At 38.3% G+C, this 15,928-nt stretch overlaps 1 protein-coding gene across 2 annotated transcripts; it reads right to left on the bottom strand.

Annotated features, from left to right (window-relative positions):
- Nucleotides 1-4,851: 4,851 nt before the first annotated feature.
- On the bottom strand, nucleotides 4,852-14,446 carry LOC311291083 (carbohydrate sulfotransferase 1). 2 transcript variants are annotated; one of them, XM_084409954.1, is made up of 3 exons: nucleotides 14,314-14,446; nucleotides 10,400-10,567; nucleotides 4,852-8,861 (listed from the first exon to the last, which is right to left on the bottom strand). In XM_084409954.1, exons 2-3 carry the CDS (start codon nucleotides 10,536-10,538, stop codon nucleotides 7,732-7,734), a joined length of 1,269 nt encoding a protein of 422 aa, XP_084266080.1. In that variant the 5' UTR covers nucleotides 10,539-10,567; nucleotides 14,314-14,446; the 3' UTR covers nucleotides 4,852-7,731. The 2 variants fall into 2 exon arrangements, with proteins under 2 accessions (XP_084266080.1, XP_084266081.1); XM_084409955.1 differs by lacking the exon at nucleotides 14,314-14,446 and having other exon boundaries at nucleotides 7,615-8,861; nucleotides 10,400-10,612.
- Between the last annotated feature and the right edge of the window lie 1,482 nt (nucleotides 14,447-15,928).

The following is a 15,928-nucleotide window of genomic DNA, read 5'->3' as shown; positions in this document are numbered from 1 at the left end:
TCAAATCTACATTTTTAAAAAATCCTGGCAATTTTCTTTAGTGTTTTGTACAAAACAACGACAACAAAGAAACCCAAGAATATCCAAGCTTGAAAATTTCAAGAGGCAATAATGGAAACAGACTGCTATGCTGTCAGAATGAGTCGTCTCATCGCATGCTGCAGTTCACAAGCATATGACGCTGCAGCATAGCTATTTTTGACACATATACAGTTCGTAGTATAATGGTTGAAACTGAGCATGTGAGTATGAGCGGCTGCTTAACCGTGCCATTTACTGTCACAACACAAATTACAGCTTTTAACCGAGATATACTGACAGAAACAGTGAGACATTTACTCACTAGCTACTGCATCTGCACTTTGGAGAATATTATCCTTTGAAAAGTTGACTTGTAGGTAGTCATCTTTTCACGAAGGGAAAAAAAATCTAGAAATGCCTGGAATGTGATTTATACAGAAAATAAAGTGTGGGAGGAGTGAAAGTGAGGGTGAAAAACACTGACAGAACAGATGCTAAGTTTGCATAGTCGTATATGGAAACTCACACACGCACACATACATACACCTACACACCCCTTTACCGCTCGATCCTGTTCTCAAGCTGCATTTCTTCCATTCCTGCACTCAGATTCTCTCCTTTTTTAGCACTGAAACATCATGCTCTCCTCCTATGGCCCTGGGCCCACTAGACACTATAAAAAGATACTGGCTCATGAAATATAGAGAGTGTTCGGGATTCAATTTTATGGTGCCTATTACTGCAAATTGTAATATGGCTAATTACTCCTCGCCGTGTAGGATTGCTTCAGCAATTGTCTCGTGCCCCAATCACACGAAATTTCAAGCAAATGGCACCTGAGGGGCGTCAATTGAGCATTCATTATTTTAATTATGTGGACTTATGATTTACCTTCGCAGACGGGGAGAACAAGGCAATTTGAAAGTCGTAGTCTATGATTTCCTCATGGGTACCGAATCTATTTTGCACAGCTTTTCAGACGTACCAGTTTAAGACAAGCTAGAGAGATAACACTTTTTCTTTTCTCAAACCAATGTCGTTATACAGATAAATGAGCTGACGATTATGTCTTGGCCGTTCATAAATTACATATTTTTATTTGTACCCCTCTTGCAGCTTATATTGCCTTCAGAGCACTTGTCAAATCGGTCTTAGTGAATCACAGTGTTAAGCACAGTTAGCTTGGAGAGTTATTCATCTTAAGTTTTACTGTGGATATTGAAAATCTGAGAATGAGATGGATGGAGTTGCATTTTAAGACTAGTATGATGGAGGGGGCAGAAAATATTGGATTTATTTCACACTTTTTAGGACTGATTCGATATGGTTCATCGCTAATTTCACTAAAAATGGTTGCCGTATGAAAGTATTGAAGTATTTCTACCGTGTAAAAAAGCACAATTTGACACATTCTATAAACTATTAAATGGCATGCTCCAAGCAAAGCACAAAATAGCAGTCTGCATTCTGAATGTGAAAGAAATATAGTATAAAATATGTAAATAGTAATATTTTGTGCAACTTTTGCTACATACATTTTTCATGTTCATGATTTCTGCAGTAGACTTATTTTTCTCTCCCGCAAATCCGTGCCTGACCTTTATGTGATCGGTTTTCTAAGAAAAAAGGGGTCGTCCGTTTCTCTCTCGGCAACAGAGCATATGCTAGACTCTTGACCTGTGGCCACTTCACTTCCATCTCTTCACGCTAATTCATTACTTACATACACGAAAGCACACTGTACACCCCCGCGCATTGTGGATTTGCTCTGAACATTCGTTACCGCCATCCTCTGAGGTCTAAATTTGTCAGCGGGGTTAAGAGGGACAGGCTGATATTGGCTGAAGAGATGGGCGATTAACTGTGCGGCTGACTCAGGCGGCTGGTGTCTTTGTATGTCAGGGCACGATGGAAAAGCCAATGAAACAGTTCTCAGAGGGTGTCATAAACTCTGCTTTATTGCCGGTTTGTGTTGCCTTTGCAGATTAAGTTCAAAGAGAGATGGTTTCTCTTCTCCCTCCATCTTAAATCCCATTTCTATTGAGTTTCTTCTATGGATATATTCTCAGGGCCTCTGAGAAATAACCCTGCAGTCAGCAGCTGCAGGGTTGAGAGTGATTGTAAATGAGGGAGGATTACTCCCTCAGGGTGCTTTTAACCCCTCAGACTCTGGATAGAAGTAGGCTACGTCCTGGCATAGAACCCAGTGGTTACATTTAGTTGGGCTTTCTTTAGATGATAGTGACTCATCTCGCAGTATCCGTGTCTTAAGGTGTTTTTGCAGCCATTTACTCACGATGCTTCTCATGAGTCAGACTTGTTTTTGTTTTTTCCTTTGTCTAAAACATTAAGTAATAAAATTGGGCTCTGTCATGAAATTAGAACATTTTCCAGCTACTTTTATAAGTATAGTCTACACTACACTACAACAGTGAGGTGTAACTAAAAATAGTGGCTATAGCTAATTAACTGCATTGTTCAGTATGACGCTGGTTCACTCAGTTTAAAACAGTGTCAACAAGTACAGCATAGTAGTCTTACAAATCAACCCCATCACTGTTTTTAAACACAATTTGTTGCAGCCAAAGCTTAAAAACTGGGCAAACATAGGTAATAATAAACTAAACTCACCTTTTTCTGCCGTAAGCAGCACTAGGAAGTCCGCTTTATTTTTAGTGAACGAGAGCAACCGATTCATTCCTTACGCAAAACTGCCTATCTATCTATCTATCTATCTATCTATCTATCTATCTATCTATCTATCTATCTACTGATCTATCTAACTGTCTGTCTGTCTATCTAAAGCTGCTTTCAGCTTCAAGATATATATATATATATAGATAGATAGATAGATAGATAGATAGATAGATAGATAGATTTTAGGCTAAGTGATTTCTAATTTTAGTAGGCCTAGTTTATTTACTTTGATGATTTTGTGTTCATGTTCCTTGTGAGTTGATGTTCCTCTGCAAAGTCTGGTATCCAGTCTAATATCAAATGTCGCATTAGTTTATGATTTTACTTAGAAGTAAAGTGACTAGGCCTAGCATAAAGTCCATGTTGAAAAGGCTAATTTGGCTAGTTCTGTTTCTATAGTGTTAAAACCGCAATGTTTAGCTACGCTTAGGCTACGTAATGGGATACCAAGAAGCCAGAGCTAATTCTTAGAAAATATATTTTTGACATGATTAGCATATTTGTTCCTGATCTGTACATAGGTAGCCTATAGCCTAAATATTGGCAAGCTCATTGCTCATACATTGATCTCTTTATGTCTTCCTTTGCTCTTCTGGCAATTTTATTGTACTCAGAGATATTTAGTTGATTATGATTTCACTTTTCTAACTTTAGTTAGTGTGTAATGTTGCTGTTTGAGCATAAACAACATCTGCAACGCTTCAAAGCAAATATTTTAAAGAAATAGTTTTTTAAGAACTACAACAAACTGTTGGGACTACACAACATTCCTCCCGGGTTAGTGACATCACCAACCCTCGAATTTACATAAACCCCGCCCCCGGGAACGCGATTTATAGATTATCATGACAGAATATGCTAATCAATGACTAGAAGATAGTTAACTCCACATCAGCTGCATAAATTCATCAACTAACCGTTCAGAAATGTACTGTTGCATTCTACATTGTTGTCACTTCTTCTTGAGTCTCTCCATCATTGTCTGACTCCGGTTTAGGCTAAAAGTTTCAGTGCATGTCTGACTGTGTGAGGTAAAAGGACACGAGCTGTTGAAGCTCCGCCCTCTGTGACGGGAGCAGCAGCTCATTTGCATTTAAAGGGACAGACACTAAAAAGGAGCGTTTTTGCTCACCCTCAAAAAGTGACAATTTTAACATGCTATATGAAAATATATGTGGGGTATTTTGAGCTAAAACTTCACATACACACTGGGGACATCAAAGACTTATTTTACATATTGTAAAAAAGGCATTATACCACCCCTTTAACGACTTGTTTGTTGTTAGCCTACTTTGTTACTTATTATTAAAAGCTGATCATTATTAACTAATTTACTTAACAGTTCATGGTTTTATTATTTTTATGATTCATTTTTATTCTTTACTAATAAATCAAATCATTTTGATTCATCACTTCTCCATCTGACTGGATCTCACTGCATCAGATAGATAGATAGATAGATAGATAGATAGATAGATAGATAGATAGATAGATAGATAGATTCATGTTTATGTGCCTTATGACAATATGTGAGGAAATAGTACTGTCATCAAGCCTAATGCTATCATCCACTAAATGTGTTAATACCAGGCATCTTTGCTTTGAAAACAAAGGGAACTGACAAAAAGAGAGTCTGAACCGCATGGCCATATCCCTTGGTAATCACTATTTTGGTTTCCAAGCTGAAGCTGGACTGCTGACGTTGAAAAGATGATCAGCACTTCACCAAATGCTCCAGCCTCAGCAGAACACCACGAATGTCAAGTTTTAAAAGAAAATAGAAAATTGATGAGAAAGCAGACCATAGAAAATATCATACAGAAGCAGCAAACACCTACATCAAAACTAATGCTTCCGATTCATTTCTATTTGTCACCAGTCCTGCTTAATTATTAATAAAAAGGCAGGTCAATGTGTTTGTGTATTACATAGAATGCATATATAGGCTAGACAAATAAGTATTCTAAACCGATCATTAATACTGCTACACCAGTTGTCCTGCATAATTCTTTACCATAAATAATAAAATAAAATAAAATAAATAATTAAATGAAATGAACACATTATGTATCATTATGAACCACCTCCTACAGTAATGAGGAATAATTGATTTCACCATAGATTTTCTCTTTTCTCTGCATATTTATTAACTGGCAGTGCGGCCGAAGAATTGCATTTAATCATCATATACCTGAGATGAGTAACAGTTTGTTTACACAGCATTTGTCCAAAATGTAAAAGTGTTTGCAATTAATGAAATGATTCACATAGGATTAATGAATTGCTTAATGTACAGGATGGCATGAACAACAACACAAAGTTACCAAGACATCATGAAATTCAAGAGTATTTTAAGACTAAAGGCACATATTCCCACACACCATAATATCTGCATTTCTATTCTCAATTGGTTTTTTTGAGAATTTGAGTATTGTTTATTTGAGCCCCACCTGCCAAAATATGATGTGTTCATGGATTTAGTAATTTAATCCATGATATTAACTAAAACAATAATTAGTAGAGCCACATTAACCCAAGGGATCGAATGGGCTGCAGCCATGCTCAAGCTCAAGGGGGCCCTGTGAACAGGAGATAGCATATTAATTAAAGCTGCAGTCCGTAACTTTTTTGCGTTAAAAATGATCTAAAATAAATGTTTGAGCAAGTACATAACCAGCCAGTGTTCAAAACGATCTGCTTGTCTTAGCTCGATTCAAAACTGTAAGCTTGCAATGATGTTTTTAATTGCAGTGGTACTGGTGGATTTCCGCGGGAAATTCGAGCATGTCTTTGCGTCATTACGTCACATCTGTACACATGTCTCGGCTAGTAGGCTATATTGCGTGTGAGGATGTTGGAGGTGGAGATTTACACAGCACTTGATATAATTAAACTTAGAAATTAAGAAAAAAAAAAGAGAACGCAACCGGGCCCATGCGAAAACAAGGATAAATATCGGAAGGGCTTTTGAAAGGTGGCGCGAACTCCGTGTTTTGAAGGGGTTAAAAACGGATGCTTTTTTTCTGCTGGACAGGTAAGACATCGCTTAAGCGATCGTTAGATTTAATCAGCGCGATTTATTGCAATGCTTTTTTTCACTTAGTTGGTCTGAACAAAAGTGGATGTTAGTTACTTGTTCGGATGACATTTTCAGTGAAAATTCTTATGTTGGTCATCCTTCCAAAAAGCATAATCTGTGATTCCGAATGACGATATCCACACCGGCGTGGTGACTGACAGCCACACATTCTCCTAAAAAAATTGGATTCATCCGCGCTGTGCTGTGCCGAGGCACAACCCACGTAAAGTTGATAATACGCGGAAAACTGCAATTGCAGATTTCGAACAGAGATGGCGACAAAGAGGAAAAACTACAGACTGCAGCTTTAAAGATGCAGTCGTCAAGTCTGGCAGATTGAGGGGATTTAGCCAAAATGTTTAATGTTTACTACTCTCATGCCCCTCCCCCACTACCACCAAGCACCAGTCTCTTCAGCATCGAAGCATCATTTTCTTTTCCTTGGTTGTTTTGGACCTCCTAGCTATGGTTATTAACCGAGGAATTGGAAGCTTGTTAGTAGATTTCCTCTCCGCCATCACGCTTCGTACAATCCAACACATCTGCGAACTTCAGGCGTGTGCATGTGTTATTGTAACGTGCACGAGATGGGAGGGGGAATCTGTGGCGTGTCCACGAACTGTGACTGACAGTCAGATCTCACACAGCCCTGCGCTAATTGGACCAGAAGAACAGGGAGCAGTGGATTTTTGCTAAACAAATAACAGGCTCCAGGTGCAGGTAGAAGCGCGGGTTTTTTTTTCTAAAACCGGCTGATTTATGTTGTTCTGTCGGAGCATAGTGTCGGTTTCAGTGAATATGATCAAAAAAATCTTGCCGACGGCAGCTTTAAATCAGGAATTTGATTTGTATACTGTAGTTTTATATCTGTTATACTCAAATTGCAAAGTGGCTCCATAGCTCCAAAGTTCTTTTCCCAATGTTGACACTGCACTTAGAAGTAATCCCTGACTCTGACATACAAATTCCCAAATGCCATCAGAGAGAGATCATTTATGACGTTGGGGCTTCTAAAAAATTATTTGAGGTGGATGAAAACGCATTGAACTGTCTGCCAGTGATTTAAACTGAACAACATGACCTTCTGTGCCGACTTGATTTTATTAGGGACTTTGCTTTTAAGAACATGGAAAATGAGTTTTCAATGGCGCTGAGTGGCATTTCAGTCATTTTAGATCTCTGCTTGACTGTTTATGGGGTTGTAAGGACATGTTCGCTGATCAACATTCATACTTAAGGCCATTTATGGGCTCGTCCAGATAACACATGCTCTTGACTTCATTTGACCAGCTTTGGCATGTGTTGTAACTGGCAAGTCTGCTGTGCTTTTGTCGATACTCGGTAGTGGTTCTTTGGTCACATCAATGCACATTTACAAGCTGAAAATTATAGACATGGATGCTCTTTTAGCATTATGCTATTCTAAAGTCCTGGCTCATGAATATTAATTACTTCATGTGACCAGGCACTTAAAGGGATAGCCCATCCAAAAATGAAAATTCTGTCATAATTTCTTCAAACCTGCATGACCCAAAACAAGACTTTTTTTGCATAAAAAAAAAAAAAAAAACACACATCTGGAAAAACACACACATAATATCTAATGTTCCAAAAAAGAAAGAAAGTCATACATGTTCGGAAAAATATGAGGGTGAGAAAATGATTTTCATTTTTGGGCAAATTATACCTTTAAGGAAAGTTACAAAGCACTCTTAAACCTAATTATTATTCATGAGCTAAATTTCCCCCAAAGTAGTATCCATAATGTTGCATGCATTTTCATGGATGGAAGCAATTAACACAATATTATGTAACCAAATATACTGGTTATATTAGCCCTGTTTGGTTCAACGTATACATTGAATGCAATATAAGTCGCTTTGGATAAAAGTGTCTTCCAAATGAATCAGTAGTTCACATAAAAGTTAACTTCACTACGTCCTGGGCTCCATTAAACTTTTTGTAATATTCCTCAGTTCATCTACAGACTGGACAAGCTTATAGCCTAGTAGCGCAAGAGTTCTGTTACACAAAGATTGAACTGTCTTAATAATATCAAAGTTCAGATGTACTCTCCAACTCTGAGCTGTGGCTTTAGAGTCTCTTGTGGTGGAGTACTTATAGTTCCAATCGGAAGAAGAAGGGACAGTGCCATTGGTGTTATGAGCAATCCATGTGAGAACTTTTTGATGCAAGTCCAGCCCCAGAAATCGATAAATCTCCTTGACCTTTTCCTCAGGATTCAAGGCCAAGTCTTCATAACGCACCAATAGATACCTCCCTCTCAGCCATGTGGGGTTCTGCAAGCCGGTCTCCACAGAATACTCAATATCTCTGCAAGTACTTGTTATCTGCGTCAGGTCCACGTACCGTGGTTGGCGGCCAGTGGCGTTCCAGATCTTCCAGGCCCTGAATTTGCCAACAAAAGCAGTCATGCGGGATGCAAGAATGGCTCGGGGGTCTCTCACCAAATGGACGATTCTCAAATCTAAGCGGGGGTCTTCTGACAGCGTGCGTAGGTCGCCTACCTCTGGGATACGAACTGTTTTTATAACCACGTGGCTTCGTGCTTGGCAAGCCTGAGAGGCTAGAGTGAGATTTAGCGCCTGGCACTTTTTCGGGCACCAGGATTCATCCGGTTGCCCTGCTAGAATCTCCTCGCCACCCTCCTGGCAGACAGGCGGCGTGCACAGGGCATGGCTGGAGCTGCGGCGGAAAAAGGTCCCAGTCATGTGATCCTGTGGTTCAGGGCGAATGTAGCTCTCCAGGAAGCTGAAGTCACAGTTGTAGAGATTGAGCAGGAGGTCTCGGTAGGCCCCCAGAAGAGCTCTGCCATCCAAAGCCCTTTGTAGGCGGCTACTAGAATTGGTAAAGGCCTGTTGCACATGATAAAGAGGCTCAAAAACATAAAATATGCCAGGATGTTGATTGAAAAGCTGTCCGGTAAAGGAGGAGCCACTACGGGTTTGTGCAAACAGAAGGATGTGCTTCCGAGCGGTGGCAGTGCTACTGCTAGTCTCAGCAGGGACATGGATGTCATTGCAGAGAGATTTCCATCTCTGCTCTGGGGAAGAGAAGTAGAGAAAGTGAGATAATACGGCGCTTTGAAACCACAGAGGACATTATAGGGCCACAAAAGACCCAATTAGTTCAGCTTTATCTTTAATCAATCAGTTATTTGGGTAAGAAAAAAAGAAAAAAAAACTGGAGCTTTAGTTTGGGGGGAAAAAAGTTTCATTTGAACAAAAACTTTAATAAAGTGCAATTTTAAAAACATATCCTCACAGCAGAGAGAAAATGTACAGCAATAATAGTTGTTTTGAAGCCTTGGATTGCCTCCTTCTGCGATGGTAATCATTTGACCATTTTGGAGCATTATGTGAAAAAAATAAATAACATAAAACTGAAATATGAACAATGACTGCATTCTTCACATCTGAAAAAGATGATGTGACTTTTGCTCAAAATGAACAATTACTATATATAGCAGGAGGGTGAGAGTGACTGATAACGAGTGTAATTACGGCTGATGAGAGACTGATTGCGCATGGCACATTAGGTTGTGCGAGTCGACGCTTTCTGGAAGTGCAAACAGCTGGTCCGTGAGGACATATTACGTTAGATTAATGATGAGATAATTGTAGAATTAATTATTGATATTCCATCTTTCGCTCCTTACAGCGGATGCGATGGGAATTTCCAGGTTGCATTTCTAACAGTTCTCTGCTAATTTCTTTCCTTACAAACTCACTCATTACAGAAGTGATGACCTGAGAGAGATAAGCCTACAGAGAGAATGCCATTCGGAACCTTCAGCATAATCTTGTCAAACCAGCTAAAGCTACGTCTATAACCAAACATGAATTTTAATTGAATTTAAGTCTCTATGCAAACTATAATTTAATGGAGGGCTTAAACTGTGCTAAAAATGCATCCCGGCACTTGGACTTGAATGCAAATGAAATTGAGGACATATCGCAGATGGGTCATTGCTGTCATGTAGTTTTTGAGCTTTAAAAACTCCCTGTGTCAAAGTTTACGGGAGTATTCCTATAAATGGGTTTTCAGATATACATTCTGGTCAAGCTCAGATACTTTATTTTTTCTTAATTCTAAGATTAATTACACAATGGCAAGAAAATTAACAGAATGAGCCATGTTTAGACATTTTTATCATATCATAATATCATGTAATTTTTTCTAACAACATTAGATGCTTTAAAGTGTGAAAAACCAACTAGATAAACAACTAACCAAAAAAAATCTGCTAAATTAACAGAATACATTATGCCTTATACTACTGTAGGCTACTTGCTGAAAAGTAAAACTGAGGATATGTGGAAACTAAAAAAATATTTTGCTTAAAGAAACAAAATTAAGGAACTGGCAGATATAAATAGTGGAAAACCTTGTTGATTTGTTAATAAAAATACATGTAAATGAAATCCATCAGTAGGGTATTGTAAGCCTGATGCTATTTGAATAAAAACCTAATTTCATTTTCCATTATGGGAGTGACAGTACTATTCTGGAGGAAAGCTCATACAATGTTAAATGTCACTGTGAAAATCTAATTCTTCATGTTACAGGACAGTGACTCACCTTTACCCTGTCGTCCTTGGCAGTGGGCGGAGTCTTGGCAAGGGCCACTGAAGGAGTCATGGAGGGAGCGGATGGCAGTGTACTGCACCCCCAAGGATGTGCACACGAGCAGCAGTAGAGTCTTCCACGAGCACTCCATACTGCTCCGTTACCATCACATTCTTCACTCTGTGAGGAAAGCATGCACACTTACATTTACTTTTATTTTGCATGGCTTTTACTATGATAATAATAATATAGCATTCAGGAAGGATTACACTTTTCTTTGTTGGTCAGAGTTTTTTTTTTTTTCTCAATTTTTAGACTTTAATGCAAGTGCATATCAAGAAGATTTGTTTAAAGTATGCATTAAATTGCAAATAGTGTCTGCTTTGCATTTGATAATCATCACACTGAGTGCTTGTGGAGTTCCATCACAAATCGGCAGATGTGAGATGCATTATCAATGTGGGAGCTAAAACCTAAACAAGGAGTTGTTTGGAATTGGGACTTTCATACATATTTTGATTATTCTCACAATCACAGAGTAGGCTACTTGGCCCTATTTCCGTACTATTTCCATATTTAAATAAGTGCAAAACCATAACCACAGTAATAAAGGCTGCCATTTCTGTCACCTGGACTAGTGTGAAATAAGTTGCTTTTTAATAGTTGACAGCGGAATGATTTTTGAGGCTCATAAGCCTACAAACAAATTACAAAGTTGATACATCTGAGTAAGAAATAATTCAAATAGTTTGGCAAATTTTGCCTATTATTCTATCATTGTGGTATAAGAGCATGTAAAAATGCTGACATGTTGTTTTACATAAAATGAAAATAGCACAAAATAATATAAAAAAAACCTACAATAGTATCTCAGTGATCTTAAAATTACACTGTTCCTGTCCAAGCAAGCAGTTCTTGGCCAAAATAAGCTGTGATGTGGACTAAACATTTGTCGTTTTGTCAAAGATCTGTCCATTATCATGTGCTTCAAAACAATAATGTGAATTCTTCAATACCTCTGAATGCCTAAAATTCAATTCAAAACTTTTAGAATTGCATCTCAGTGTTCAAAGCCACAGATGACAACCCAAGCTAGTTGGTCTTTCTTCAGCTAAAACATAACAACCGTTCCACTTTTAAATTGCCCAAAACCTGCTCCAAATCAATGCGTTTCCAGTTCACGCTGGTTGAGGTGTTGCTATTAGAAATGCAATATCTGCAACATATTCTGTGCCTCTCATCACAGTCTCATTTCTCTTCAAATGATGGAAAATACCATCTTAAAAAATGCAGTGCCTATTTTAGCAGCGATGTATGTTGCCAAATGTTTCTCTTGAGCCAGCCGTTAAGAAACATTTCATCAATCAAAGGTGGCACAAAATTGGCAGTGATGGCCTCCAAGTACAATTTTCTCTGTTATTCCATGAATTGATATGGTCTGTGGTATCAGTGATTTTGTATGAAGAAAAGTAAGAAGCAGAAATTTCCCATTTCACACATTCTCTTCTGCAGCTAATATAAATTAACAGCCATGTCAGAAAAAAAATGTAGCATGGGAATTCTGGACGTTTTCAGAATTTCAAACACATTGTCGGGGCATACATTTACTGATATGACAATCAAGCACTCAACAAACTCTCCTTATCAATGAACGGCCATTTTGGTTGCCTCAGGTTCCTTGAACTTTGCATGAAAAAGCTCTTGCTGGCCTGCTAATTGAACATTCAATGAGGTGGTTTCTCTGTGCTCTTCATTAGTCCCTGAGAGGGGCTAGTCACCACTGCAGCACACTCTTAAAAATAAAGGTTTTAATTGGCATTTATGGTTCCATGAAGATCCATTAACACCCATGAACCTTTCCATTCCACAAAAGTTATTTATAGTGGGAAAGGGTTCTTAAGATTTTAAAAATGTTCTTCAAACTAAGAAAAAGGTTCTTTGGGGAACAAAAATGGTTCTACTATGGCATTGCGGCAAAAGAAACGCCTTTTGGAAACTTTATTTTTATTTTGAAGTGTATAATGACAGTTATATACAGCTATTGGCACAAGAGAGCTGTTTTACTAAAGCACCATCAAGAGACTGATAAGATTGTTTTGTTTCTGTGGCGATCAGTGCATTGAATCCATTAATCTTACAGCTGTGTGACCTGCTGGTCACATTTTTGTGAACCTCTGGTTGGGTCAACTCTCATGTTTTCTGATAACTGCACTTTCTTTTATAAGAAACAGGCCAAGAACATATTATGATGGCTCTTGAAATAATAATACAAAAATAATCAATCTAACATATACTTCAGCGTCTAGACTGCAGTAAAGAGAGTCTTTCTCTCTTCAATCACAAAGATATTGAAAGCCTCATTGGCTTCAGCTTTTATAGGACTTTCAGGCTTGTCTCTTATACAATAAACTCTCTTATGAATCTGCTTTTTCATCCCAACAAACTGATTACCATATTGGGAATATAGGATGTAGGGGGGAAATTTATTTCCATCACTGTACACATATTGAGAGCTACGATTAGCTTTCTCTGCCATTTGACAAAATCGCTCCAGCCACATCGACCAACACAATCAAACACGAGCACAATCATGCACTATCAGACATGAAAGTGCTACTGAAAGAAAATTGATATCTATTCATCTGTCACATTTCTCCCCTGTAAATGTCTTTGGGTCTCTTGACCTTGCTGTGAATATACTCTGCTTTAAAAACTCTTTCTAAATCTGCTTTCACCTCACCTAAATGAGTAGTTCGAGAATTAATTAAATGTTTGAATACTTAGGAGTACAAAAATTCATCACCACAATATAAACTTAAGTTTACTCCCAGCCAAAACCTTCTTTGTTCCAGTTCTCAACCTACAGTATACATTCATCTACAGCACATTTTTGAACACCCTGAATTGAATCACAGGAATGAACATACTTTTAACTTTTGTTTATATGACGAGCAAATGGATTTATTCCCTTGTAAATTTACCATTAAGATGTTAATACAAGACTAGAGAGATATGGAGGATTCCGAAGAATGTTATTTATATGTGTCCAAACTCTTTATGTGTGTCTATATGCCTACAGGCACAGTATTATTCAAGGTTAATGTGTGTGTATGGTCAATATAGCTATAGGCAAAACACTAATGTGAGCGACAAATCAATAATATCCCAAAAAGCATAAATACAGTATCGATCAATAAATAACCATCAAAAAGTCTATAGTGCATTACTAGCCTAAAATGGTTTGCCTTCAGCTGGTTTGCTGATTTAAGATAGTCTCATAGCCTGACCAAGGTATTCATGGTCTCCAAGCCTAAGCTGCTGAAAAGTACCCAAAAATCCCCTTAAAACCAGCCAATAGACCATTATGACCAGGGTTGGAGACCATAATAAGACTGGCAGTGCAATTTAGTCCGGTTTGCAATATTTTTATAGAAAGAGCATGTTTGATATGGTATAATGCATATAGTTTACTTTTTTTTTCTGTATAATCCTGTTAAGTGATTTAAAAATGATATTTGATTTTACCTTATTACACTTATAAAACGAATCATGCTTAACTCTTTTAACAATGCTGCCACTTTAATTACACAAATAACTTATTAAATATTTTACAAGCATCGTACCGGTAGGCTATAGTGTAAATGTCACTGATCAGAATCAAGACTGAGCTATTCGCAGTTTACGTTCTAGTTTAGTTATAAGACTGAACCCAGCCACATCTGTCAAAAGCATCACTCACACAGCCTCCGCTGACACAACTTCTTGCCCAAGCTCCGGGAGAGGATGTAGGCTATCAAGCATTTGCAAGAAGTTACTATGATCAGTATTGCGGGTATAATTTACACGGCAGACACACAACAAAAATCTAATGAACGAATTTAGATCGGAACGGACAGTGACGAGAGGACGATCCACGGATATCTTACCATTCACGATGCGCTGAAATATTCCACGCATGGACTCGATCCAGTAAAGTTGCTATTCAGATAGTCCTGTGGTTCTCGAGTCAGCCCACCTATGTATATCAACCAAATGATACGTGTGCTGAGCGTCTGTAAGTGACAGATGGATAATGTTGGCTTTCTGAAAACGCAGGGGGTGGGCAGCGCGCGTGGATAACCAGTGGGGTTTTCTCTTCCTCTGTCATTGGTTTGTCTGCGTTCTGAAACGGGCTTCAGAGAAGACAAGATTCTGGTTGCTTGTAGGCTACCTGACGTAGGCTACTACAAACCAGTTGCTTTTTGACTTTCCTTTTTTGAACAGTTCATTGCTTGTAGCCTACCTATAAGGGTTCACTCAAAAATTACATTTCTGGTATAGCTATTTATTTACTCATCTTCATGTCGTTTCAAAATTTGATGATTTACTTTCATGTGGAACACAGATTAATCATCCAATGTAGCCTATTGATCAATCTTTTTTTCATGCAGTGACAATTATGGTGATGAAAAGCTATGCCAAGCAAAGTGATCCTAAGGCTATATATAGTCAATAGATCAAGTTCTTCAAAAGTAATGGCTTTGTGTAAAGAGAGAGACATTATTCATTATTTCCCTTGTGCGTTACACACTAGAAAGCATCAAGACGCGAAAGTGGCGTTCACGTTTGCATGCGCTTGCACTTATGACCTTATGTAGACCTTTTGTCTTCCGGTCTGTATTTTCACAGCGATCTTGCGTATTTATGAATGAACGTCTCGTTTCAAAATCTTCCCGGTCGATTGACATTAGTTAAGACATCTGCTTTAAACACTACAATACTCATGATAACTTTCGTTAACTTTAGGCTACATTAAGTAAATCCACTTCAAAAGCTAATTACTCCTGCAGCGCAATGCCATAGAAATAGTGACCGCAAAGACAATAGTCTAAAGATGGCTGCGCCCTCGTTTCTCTGGTGCATAAGGTTACGAATTCGAGAGATCGAGCAAGTGTAGGCTACTGCACTTACAGGTCAGTCTTATATTCGTAATAAAAAGTCCGCTGCGATATCTTGTCCTTTTAACAGTTCGGCCTTAAACGTGCCCTGGCTGAAACGCTAGTCATTTGTTAGTTGCGTCTTGCTTTCGATATAAAAGGCTTCTCTACTTGACTGACCGACTCACTCATTAAGAGAGTCTTTGTCGCCATAGAGGGCGAAATAATGTAACTAATGTTGCTGTTCAAGGTCAGGGTGGGACTATTTTTTTTCCAGCGGAAGGAAGGCTTTTACTAATTTTACTTCACGAAAGTTGCATTGATACATACTACCTTTTACTTTTAGGCTGGTACTGGTAATTGTACTTGTAGGCTACTTAAGTAACATTTCATTGAAGTAGTAGTACTTTTACTTCAGTTGAGTATTTTATTCCTCTTTCCACCTCTGACTATAGCAGTATAGTCTTAAACAGTTTGTAGATCCGCCAGTAAGCGATTTTTAGCGACTTTAGTTCCAGACTTTAGTTGGCAGGTGTATTCCTTGCACATGTGCTCTGTAAAATCTGTACGAACGTGACTTGTGTCAACGCAGCGTGGGCTGCATCTGAAAACGCATAGGCTACTT

Source organism: Rutilus rutilus (genome assembly GCF_951802725.1).
Source record: "Rutilus rutilus genome assembly, chromosome: 5".
Classification (NCBI taxonomy): domain Eukaryota; kingdom Metazoa; phylum Chordata; class Actinopteri; order Cypriniformes; family Leuciscidae; genus Rutilus; species Rutilus rutilus.
This window is presented reverse-complemented; position numbering and strand designations above follow the sequence as displayed.